General features: G+C 39.9%; 1 protein-coding gene across 1 annotated transcript; it reads right to left on the reverse strand.

The window, feature by feature from the left end:
- Positions 1 to 1,002: 1,002 nt before the first annotated feature.
- On the reverse strand, positions 1,003 to 3,317 carry LOC308413300 (PRAME family member 12-like; the record flags this gene model as incomplete). Its single annotated transcript, XM_080908225.1, has 3 exons — positions 1,003 to 1,576; positions 2,378 to 2,965; positions 3,289 to 3,317. 3 exons carry the CDS (start codon positions 3,315 to 3,317, stop codon positions 1,003 to 1,005), a joined length of 1,191 nt encoding a protein of 396 aa, XP_080764351.1.
- Positions 3,318 to 12,172: the final 8,855 nt, after the last annotated feature.

Consider the following 12,172-nt stretch of genomic DNA (forward strand, 5'->3'; position numbering starts at 1 on the left):
CCTAAGATTCATAGCCTCTATGTGTCAAGATCAGGATCAAAGATGGGTCTCCCAAATATGGATTGTGGTTTATTCCAGATATAGTCAACTGGACAAACAGAAATAGTCACTACACAATTCAACATGTGCACTGGCAATACAACAGCTCTCCTCGAGGTGAGTAGCAACCATTCTTAAACACTGGTTCATGTCACTAATGGAATCCATACAGCATTTTAATAGGGTCTCTTGAAGCATAATATTATAAAGTTTCTGCAAGGAAATAACATGGTAAGGTTTAAAGGACTCTGAAAACTCTAGGAGGAGGAGGGGGAAGAGACAAGGGTACCCAATTCTATCGGTTTAGGATATGTTCAATGAACAAGTTTCACATAAGAGTATTCAGCAAAGAAAAAACAAAGCATGTTCTCATTCAAAAGTTATTTATTGGAACCTATGAGAAAGTATAATGCTACGTGATTACAGATGATAATATAAGGCTTCAGAGCCTTCCAATTAACAGATAGATACAAAATAACAGGGATAGGAGTCTCATACAGTACTTATGTTTTCAGCCAATCTTCTACTTCAAAAACAATTATATGTATACTGTACAGAACAGTATGTGAGGGGCAGCCAAATGTGGATGTCATCCAGAGGACAAATGACACAGAGCCCTCCTAAACCAGTCCATTATCCTCTTCGTGATGTCGTGTCCCTTTCCTTCCTTCACATTCCCTCTGGTCTCTCATACGTGAAGTTGGTGGGATGCAGGCTGTCAAATTGTCAAATATCACTGCTGTCCTAGGGTGTGTGTGCTATACACAATAGGATGAAATTAAGTTCATAGTACTCAGTATTAAGAGGTCTCCATTAAGTCAGAAGAAGTTGATTGGAGATCAAATAGAAAGAAATAATCCTCTACCCTTATACATCCAAAAAGTCCTGAATGCACATGGTGGATGCCTCTAATGAATCACATGAGGCCTACCTTCCATTAATAAGAGGCCAGAAATGCTCTCTTCATATTTCTTCCCAACAGTCACACAGTCTGGCCTTCAAATCATAGATAAAGTATTTACGACAATCTAAACATCTCTTACTCACAAAGTAGACCTGTTTTGGCTGCCTTATTTCCTTCAGTGTGTCCATAAGCTCAGAACAAAGTTGGACAAATCTCTGTGGAATAACATCACCAATGTCATCATAGACCTCGTCAGGGGCAGGGTACTTCTCCAGGGTCAGCTGTGTGAGGTTGGCTGTATGCTGCAACAGCTTCTTCAGGCTGCCCATGGATAAGAAGTTCTTCAGAAAATTGACTTCAGTGAGCTGAGAACACTGGCTGAGCCCAGGGAGGAAAGCACTGATTTGGAAGTCCATGATATCACAACGCTTCAATTTTAATGTCTGTAGGGTAGCTTTCAGTCTTTCTAGTAGGCTTCCTAGAAACGGATGACCTAAATTATTAAATGTGACACTACTCAGGTCCAGGTGTTTGAGCTGATGGATGCATGGACACTGGGACAAATACTCCATATCTGAGAGTGACAAAAGGCAGTCTGTTATAGCAAGGGTCTCTAATGGACTCTCCAAGCACCTAGAGAGAGAAATGAGAGAGAAAGTTACTTTAGTCAACTTCAATATTTATTTGAAGAGAAAGTCTGTAACTTCAAAGTAGCAGAGCGAACACTGGCCCAAGGTCATTTTCAAGTTATTATTTTGGTCAAGCCTTTGGTGCTCCCTATGGGAGACCTAACAATACCTATGGCTGCTACTGCCTAAGCTCTACAGTGCCCTCTGAACTAGTAAGCAGAAAACATATGGGGGGACACATACTGTATGGAGGGAAACCCAACAGGAAAACTGCGAACCACTTAGGAACATTCCCAGGTCTGCCAACATTTAATTCAACAGGTTCCAGCTTCCACACATATCCACTCTTTTGAACATGAGACATCATTTTGACCACAAGCATCCACTCATATGTCATCTATTAAACCCCTTCATGTGCCTATATTTCCTTTGAACCACGGAAAGACAGAGGCAGATGGAACCTGCTTCCATAGTTGAGGTAAGTGTTGACATGAGATTATAGGTCCTGTAAGGTCTCACACACTCTGTACATTTATTTTCCCTTCATCTGGGTTTCTCAAGACACCTACTGTAAATCATGTAAACATATGACAGTCTAAATTTACTAAGGTGACTAGTCATGGTGTCACAGCAGCATGAATTTCTCTAGTAATCAATCTATGCTCACATCTATGTAACATTAAAAATGGCTGGAAATCACTGTATACACTAATACTTAATGCAAACCAGAACAACAACAACAACAACAACAACAAACAAAAGGTTCTTTTCTCACTAATGGATAAAGATCTCTGTCCTTTCTTACCCCAGCACTTGTTCTAGGCTGTCCTCCACGAAGCAGACTCCATTCAAATAGAGATGCTGGAGCTTATGCAGTTTGGAGAAGTGGGGAAGAATCTTTGAATGAGACCAGGCTATAATCTCTTTGGTCCAACGCCATACCAAAGGTACAGAGATTTCTTTGAAAATGAGTTTCTCGAGGCTTTTCATCTGGCCCAGGCCTGGGGCTAGCCTTATAAGGGTAGGCATATCCCAGCATGTTTTGATTTCCAGTTCCTGGATTGAGCTTGGATCAAAAACCTCCAACAAATACAGGGGGTCATATGCAGGAACGGCATGAAAAGTCAACTTTGGAGAGATCACACGGATCACATCTTTTCGCTGCTTGGCCCAATGATAAAAATACCTTAGGTATTTGGAGGGCCTGTGGGACAAGATGGAAAGGTTTAACAATATAGTCAGGGCACCTTTCTCCTCAGGAATGGGGCAATTCTGAGCTGGCTTGCTCATGCAGATGACATCCAGAGAGCAGACAACATGCTGCATTCCAGCACAGCCATTCCAGAAGTCATGGTAGACATCTCTTAAATCAAGCTCTTGTAGCTTCCAACTCCTGTGGGTAAAACAGAAGGACATCTAGATGAGGAGATACAATTTGTAATCTGCATGACCTCACAATTCATCTTCCCTTCAGTCTATTCCTTGGACAAATCTTCCAATTTTAGTGACAGGCAAAAAAGCATGGACTGACTCAATGTATATGTACCCTTTCTGCTCTAAGCAATGCTAGACACAATACTGGACTGATTTTTTTTTATTCTTGAAGACACTGAGCCATAAAATCAAAAGCCTCCAATTAACCTTGAAACCACTGTGGTTACTCGATTCACCAGTCCATCCACATACATTCCTCCAGGCTATCTTGGTCTAACTTACCTAGGTCTATTCTTCTTTGTCATCAGCATGTCAAGGCCATTTAGCACAGCTTTCAGGACTTTAAGGCTAAGAGATTGTCCCAGACCTCCCAGAGGAAGGCATGGGAAGGGCCATGCTGCCACCATGTGCCTAAGGAGGTTAAGTTGTTTGCTATTGAATGCATCTTTGAACAGTGGTGGAAAATTTTGCTTGGGCAGGTGTGGCAGAGCAGAGATGGTCAAGGCTTCATCTTTCAGCAGGCTTCTTCTTGCCAGTAGCTGGAGTGTTGGTGGGTTTTTCAAGTTCATCATGGCTTTTAGAGATGCAGATGCTCTAGGAATATCTAAAAAATGGAAATAATCCATTTAAGTTTATTTTAGCCCATCTCTTCAAGCTGCCAAACCGCACTAATCACATACACCAGACAGGGTCTCAATTACTGGTCTGGTGACATTGAAATATTTTTATATCTGGTGACATGGTTTCTGTCTCTCTCATTTCCATAGTTTATTCAAGTTCCTCCTGCAATTAGAAGAGGGCCCATTTCAACAGACCTTCCCTATTACTTTGCCCAATCTGATCCAATTTAACCTGTGATTTCTACTCTTCTCACAAAGAAGAGCCTCAGATATAATTCAGACCAATTTGTGTGAAAACATTAAGCATATTCTACCATCAATGGAGCAACGTATTTCATGAAATAGATACAAATTTTACTTCTTTAAGGTTTAGAAGTAGGAGCAATGTTGAATTCTGTTCTTTAAGAGAGTGAATATATTAGGCCTGAGCAGCTTGTTATTGAAGGATTTTTTTTATTCTTTCCAGAATCTTTCTATCCACCTTCCTCATATCTGCTGAGCCTGAACCATACAGACCACCTTTTATTCCCTACAGTTTTCCTGGTTCATTTAGTCCTGCCAGGCATACCAATGTGCCCCGTGGGCCTTGTATCCCCTTTCTAAATGCAATCTTCTTCACCCCTCAGCAGGTCTGTAGATCACTACAAGCTCCCAAAAAGAATAGAAGCTACACAGGAAAAACATCACAGTCAAGTAATATAAGCAATGGATATCTCAGAGACTGAACCATCATCAAAAGAAGATGGAATGAGTAGACCCAGGGCTCCCCCACACAATGTACCCTTGATGCAGCTTGGTTGCACATGGGCCAAAACAAACAGAGAAAGTGTCTATCCAAAAGCCCTAGCCTGTGTGTGGGACAAGTCTTCTGCCTTGTAGGATTACAGTAGGGAAGGAAACACCTAATCATTCAGACTTTATGTACCAGAATGGGGAGATACACAGATGGCACACCCATTCTAAAAACAAAAAGGCAAAAGGAGTGGAAGAAAGCCTTTGGAATATGGTAAATGGGAGGAGAATTGAGCAGGTGTTAGTAAATAAAAAACCAATCAACAAATAAAACAGAAATCTGAATGCTCTGATTGTTTGAAGTTTCCTTGAACTCATACCCAAGAGTCCTCTACATACAATTTTCTTACTTGTCATTTTATGATTCTATATTCACTTTGAATTAAAATTTTAAGGTAGATTAGAGTATATAAGAATAAATCAAGTTCTTCAGTGTGCCCGAGTCCTTGAATATTTCCTTCATAGCCCACTGTAAACCAGCAGGGAAAGGCTGCTTCAGAACTAAGGAGGTAGAGACTGAATATTCAGTGTCTCATGACACTTGACCACCTATGGATTTCTGGCTAACTTGGGCTAAATGAAGTTTCCTGCTTCAAAATAACCAGGTTAAGAAATCAAGCAAGGAAGCAAGCAAAGAAACACCCACATACAAAAACAAATTAAGATTAAACGGATGCTGTCCAGCAAAGGATGAGAATAAATGACTTCCCTGTTTTGGACACTGCTCTCAGAAGTTTTATTCTCAGCATTCTAGTTACTCTCTTGAAACTCCAAGTCTCAGACTGTCTGTTATAGCCAATCCCTTCCTTTAATACTCTTTCACCATTACACATTCTCTTCCTAGCCACACCTCTCAGGCCAATAAGCTACCTCATAGGAAAATGAATTCTTTCCCCATTTTATCCTGTTTAGACTTCCCTGTAGTCAATCCGATCCTCAATTGCAAATGTATAAACCATGGGATTATGGTCATGATTGAAACGCATCCATGATATTTCTCAAACTCTGAGTCCTGGCATGGTTTTATTCTTCCGTATTACTTTTCAGCCTATTTATCAGATTCCTCTGGTAAAATTAGAGAACCTGAGCTGACAGTTAGGTCTTGGGCATTAGCTGAGTGTGCTTGAATGAGATAGGGTGTGTCTAGTATGATTTAATCTCCTGGCAGGAAAATGAGTATTCATAATTTTTTTTATTCTTAAAGCTTTTACCAGACTGCTCCCCCTGTTTAACCTACCTCCCACATCTCATCCTCTGCCGCTCCTATTTCTCTAATAGGATTTTATCATCCCTCTAACCCACAAGACTTTCCGACATTCTTATTCAAAAATTCTCTCAAATATTAGCTTCAGCTGTTCTGTTGTGGAGTCCTTTGTTTGGGAGCTCATTTCCTTTGTGCATGCTGCCTAATAGATACTCAGTGTCTGACAGATCCCAGGAGTCCAGGTTAGGTGAGGTTTCTGGTTTTCTTATAGTGTAGCACTTTGTATTAGTCAGGGTTCTCTAGAGTCACAGAATTTATGAATAGTCTCTATGTAGCAAGGAGGTACTTATGGGAGACTTACAGTCTGTAGTGCAATCCCTGAAAATGTCCGGCAGCAGCTGCGAAGTCAAAGATATAGCAGATGCTCAATCCCACAGGGCAAGTAGTCAGAGCTCCACTAGGCAGGCAGGAATAGTCCCTGTAGGCAGGCAGGCAGGAATACTCCCAGTAGGCAGGCAGGCAGGCAGGCTGAGAGTGAGCCTTCCTTATTCCAAAGTCCTTATATAGGTCTCCAACTGAAGGTGTGTCCCAGATTAAAGGTGTGTGCTACCACACCTGGATCTGGGATTTGCTTGTCCCAGATGACCTTCAGCTCAGTGATCCCCTTGCCTTAGTTTCCTAAGTTTCTTGGCCTCTATGCCTCAAGATCTCTGGCTCAAGATCTCTGCAGTGAGATTGAAAGTGGCTTCCTACCAGGTGTCATTTCATTTGATTGTCTTCATGGAGATATAAACAAAGTGAGCAGAGTATTATATAACACTGTCTTAAGGCAGAAAAATTACTGAAACATACAGGTTTGCATAGGCTACAGGGTGAGTTGCAGATAGATCTAATGTATGCTGTTAGATTTTACATAGTGAAAAAAAGTCTAAAAGCAAACCTGGCTCAATGCAGCAGATGGGAAAGTTCAGTACAAGGCTGTTAACTACACACATGAAAATAAAAATGAATGATTCCACACCACTAAAATTTAATCACACATACACATGCTAGCACCAACAATGTACATTCTCCTGTGAACACAAATGTATTTCTGAAGTGGACTTGAGAGGGTCAGGATGTTAAGAATACATTCCTACTGTAACAATAAAGAAGAAAAAAAGATGACAGCAGATGTTGTCACGGTTGTGGAGAAAGAGGAACACTTCTCTACTCTTGGTGGGGTTGTAAACTGATACAACCACTCTGGAAATCAGTCTGGCCATTCCTCAGAAAATTGGACATAGTACTACCTGAAGATCCAGCTATTCCACTTCTGGGCATATAACCCAGAGACACTCCAATATACAACAAAGATACATGTACCACAATGTTCATAGCAGCTCTATTTATAATAGCCAGAAGCTGGAAAGAACCCAGATGTCCTTCAGTAGATGAATGGAACAAAACTTGTGGTACATTTACACAGTAGAGTACTACTCAGCTATCAGAAACAATGACTTAACCAAATTCTTATGAAAATGGTTGCAGCTAGAGAATATCATCCTGAGTGAGATAACACAATCACAAAAGCACAGACAAAATATGCAGTCACTGACAGTGGGATGCTAACCCCAGAGGCTCGGACTGCCCCAGAAACAACTCACAGACTGTGTGAAGTTCAAGAAAAAAAAGAAAAAGAAAAGAAAACAAACAAACAAAAAAAACCAAAAACCCCATTATGCTCAATCTTGCACACCAAGAAAACGTTGACTAATTCCGGGTTACATCCTGTTTTACATGTACATTTGCTCATTGTGACTAGTAAGACCTTAATGCACAGTGTCAAACCTTAAAAAAAAGAAGAAAAAAAAAGCCAAGCAATGCAATTTCAAAACGGTATTTGTATACAATTATGCAAAAATGTTTAAATTTTTTTCTTTTATCTTTGTTTTTTAAAATAAAGTTTAAAAAAACAAAAAAGAAAAAGAATATTTATTTGTATTTTGTCACTAAATCTGTAATTTTTAATACCGAATAAAATTTCCTCAGCTGTTTAAATACAGAGAAAAACTTCACTTTAATAACAAACATCAGAGCTCAGGACAGGTAGAGAAAAAAAACAAACTCTAAAAAAGAACTTAATTAAATGGAACACAGAAACTTAGGGATGACATGATAACTCTACTCCCCTTCACTCTATACCCAAATCCGTATACCTCTTGACAGAAGTGATAACAAATGCAAATGACTGCTAATTATTAAAGAATTTCCAGGGTGTCGAACAGCTCACACATCAATTTGGGAAACATTATGCTTTCCAAAAATCATGTGTACCTCTAGGTCTCCACCAATCTTAAAGCAGAAATTGGGTGCTAGTCACAAGAGCTTCACTAAAGGGGTCCCTGTAGAATAGAGTGACAGCATGTTCAACCACACATCGATTTGCACTTGAAGATGACCATAGCCTGCAGGAGTAGAATTCAGCTTCAAGATTAACTCCTGTCTCCCAATGATGGGCCCCTAATCATGCATCAGTCACATCATAAAAACATAGCCCTGTTTCTAACCATCTTCATGAAGCTAGAGGAATTCTAATTAGAGGTAGAGGTGGTGGTAAGAGAGGAGATTCCAAAGCTTTTAGATCAGAACCATTTAGATGAACTGTCCTACATTTGAAATCCTGTATACCATCAGGCTGGTAAGTAGAATTAGTTTCCAAGTTGCCCATGGACATAACCATAGCCTAGCTCCAGTCTCTAGGATAACTGCAAGAATACAAGGGTTACCATGTTACAACTTCACTAAGAACAGTGTTCCCAGGTTATTTTCTCAACAAACATTCATCCCCATGTTACAAGCCCATGCACTTTCTAATGACAATAATGCAGAGGAGAGCAGAAATTCCTTTATGATATGGCGTCTAGCATCAGTGTTATAGGTTCCAGCAGCTTTCCAATTAGATGCTTGCACACATACACCCTGACTGATTCTCACAATAATGCTTTTCTCCATAGACACTCAGGGCTGACAACCACCAAAAACTGTCCCTTGTCAAAGTGGTGCGTGAGCAGAGAAAGAGGTATCTGGAATATTATCACGACCCTGTCGTGAGTTTCATATGATCTGCTGCTGTAAACTTTGGGGAGATCACTAATATTACACTGGCACAAATATCTGACCCTCAACACCATTGAATTAGCACTGTGGGTGGCACCACCCAAAGCCTCATTTAGCAGGGAAAGGAGCAGAATGGTCTCAGTGGAGGAGAGGTACTCATCAGATGGAACACAGAGGTTTCTTTGCAAGCCAGGCCAGACTTAAGGCTTGCACACAGTTTCTTCTCTGGCTCTACTGAAGCTTTAACAATTTACTACTCAGCCTCCCCTTCACAGCTGGAACTCTCCACATAAATTAGTATAGCTGAGGAAACATTTGAATCTCAACCCAGAAAACCTGGTCAGGAGGTTTTGTTTGCCTTGTGTTAAAAACCTGAAAGGGAAACAGAAAATTCAAGAATAAAATTCAAGTGAATTTCAAAATGTTTGATAATTCAGGCCCCAAAACCTGACGATTCCCAGGGAGTGGGCAATTTCTTAAGTCATAGTGAAGAATGAAGCCGGGGAAAGAGTTTAGTCTGTTTTCCTTTATGATAAGAAAAACAAACAAAACAAGAAATAATAAACAAAATAAACCCTTCTGTATCAAAAATACCAGATATGGTGGCACTTGCCTGTACCCCAACACTTGGGATGGGAAAGGTAGAGGAGGAGAAGATTGAGAAGAGCCTGAGCTTCATGGTAAGAGGCCAGCCTTGGTAACAGGCAAACCTGTCTCAAATACTGAGCCAATCAGATGGCATACTGGGTTCATAAACTTTATACATAGCCTAATTACTCAAGTTAGAGTCACATGGTTAAAAAGAGGAAAGACACAGAGAGACAAACACAAAACAAATGAAAAAAACTTACTTGCCTTTAATATAAATAGGGTTGAGAAATTTCTTGGAGTTTAATAGAACTTACTGCTCGTGTATAAGACCCAGTTACAAATCCTACTACTCACATAGCTACCTCTAGTTCAACAGGAACAATGCTCTCTTCTGTAGATACACACAAAACACACACACAAATCCCTACACACGGAAAAATACATAGAAAATGAAATAAATCTAAATAACAATGATAATAATACTCCATTTTTCAATATTATTGTTTGATAAAATAGGAAAAAATACTCCATAGAGGAACAGTTCTATGAAGAGGGCCATGACTTCATGGCTTCACTCCTCAGAAAGGTGTCCAGTAGCCAGTGTCAGCTGTATCATGGTTTTATTTTGTTCAGACAGGACAATATTATATGCAGACTTGCATTTGCGGTTGGACCTCAGCAACTGTGACTGGGAAGAGAATGTTTGTGTGTGGATCTCAAAGGTGTTGGCTTTTCTTTAGGACTCACCTATTAGTTTTGCAGGCATATTGGCTGGCACCTGGAACAGAAGAGCTATTTCCAATTCTCTGTTATCTCATAGTGTAGTATGACTATTTCTTAGGTGACAGTGTAAATGGTGTAGCTATCCCTAACATCTGATGCAGTTATTGCATTTTCTGACTTTGTCTTTATTTCTTTTTGTTTCAACTGTTCAGTGTAGAGCGGCATCATAGGCATTAAAATTGGACCAATCAGGGGGTTGGTTGATGTGTAAATTCAAGGCCACCCTATTATGTAGTTTATATAATAAATTCCAACCTGCCTACATAGTGATGCCACTCAGTGTCTGGCTTACCTCACTCACTATCATGCTTTACACTTGAATACTTTTACTTTCAAAATTCCTGGCATCAATGACTATTTGCTGGATATTAGTCTATTTTATGGATGTCCAAAATTTTGCTTATCCATTTTACCTGAAGAAAATCTAGGTTGTTTTCGATTCCTAATAGAAATAAACATGCTCAGAATATTGTTAGGATGTGTGCTTGTGGTGTAATGAGACATTTCTGGGGACAAGGCTCAGAAGTGAAATATCTGGCACTTAGCATAGAAATCATCCAATTTTTAAATTTTTTTCAAAAGTAATTAGTCTCTAACCCAATTATGTCTCAGAATGTTGATAAGCTTCAAACATACCTACTCATTGACATTCCCAAAGAAAACATTGGCTTCCACCTTGAGGACTTTTACACATTCTTTCTTTACTTTCCTGTTTCATAGTTGTGATCCAGCACCCAGGAATTGAATTGGCCTAGGCAACATCTATTCTGCAAAATGTATTAGTGTATACCTTTAATCCTTATGCTCATATTGCTTGTGGATATTATGACTTGGAATCTAAACTTCTCACCACAGTGACTCCAAACAGCCAGAGAAACATCCCTAACACTCACACTAACCGGTGAGTGCACACAGACACACGAACACAGTGAGGGAGTTGAATAGTTGAGAGGAGGAAGAGAAGCAGAAGAAAGAGGGAAAGGAGCTGGGAGAAGGATAAAGCCTAAGTGATAGAGAGAGAAAGACAGAGAAACAGAAAGTTAGAAGAAAACCTGCCCTGGAAGCTTTGTCTCCCCAGACACTCCAGATGGCAGGAACTGGGAAGAGAGTTCTGAGAATGAGCTGCCATTTCTCAAGAATAAAACCTTTAATTCTGCATTCTAAAACCCCAAAAAGTATTATTTCCTTATGGAGAACATCCTAAAATCTATAAAAACATTTTCCAGATATAGCAGAATCTTGGTATGAGAAGGCAAAAAGGCAAAGAGAGCCAGCCCTCCTTCTTCTGATGTCCTCAAGTAGGTCTCCACCTGAAGGTTTGTCCCAGATTAAAGGTGTTTAGCACCACACTTGGATCTTAGACTTGCTTTGTCCCAAATGAGCTTGAGCTCAGTGATCTCCTCGCCTTAGTGTCCTAAGATTCATAGCCTCTATGTGTCAAGATCAGGATCAAAGATGGGTCTCCCAAATATGGATTGTGGTTTATTCCAGATATAGTCAACTGGACAAACAGAAATAGCCACTACACAATCAACATGTGCACTGGCAATACAACAGCTCTCCTCAAGGTGAGTAGCAACCATTCTTAAACACTGGTTCATGTCACTAATGGAATGCATACAGCATTTAATAGGGTCTCTTGAAGCATAAGATTATAAAGTTTCTGCAAGGAAATAACATGGTAAGGTTTAAAGGACTCTGAAAACTCTAGGAGGAGGAGGGGGAAGAGACAAGGGTACCCAATTCTATAGGTTTAGGATATGTTCAATGGACAAGTTTCACATAAGAGTATTCAGCAAAGAAGAAACAAAGCATGTTCTCATTCAAAAGTGATTTATTGGAACCTATGAGAAAGTATAATGCTACGTGATTACAGATGATAATATAAGGCTTCAGAGCCTTCCAATTAACAGATAGATACAAAATAACAGGGATAGGAGTCTCATACAGTACTTATGTTTTCAGCCAATCTTCTACTTCAAAAACAATTATATGTATACTGTACAGAACAGTATTTGAGGGGCAGCCAACAGTGGATGTCATCCAGAGGACAAATGACACAGAGCCCTCCTAAACC

Source organism: Micromys minutus, assembly GCF_963924665.1.
Source record: "Micromys minutus genome assembly, chromosome: 32".
Lineage (NCBI taxonomy): Eukaryota > Metazoa > Chordata > Mammalia > Rodentia > Muridae > Micromys > Micromys minutus.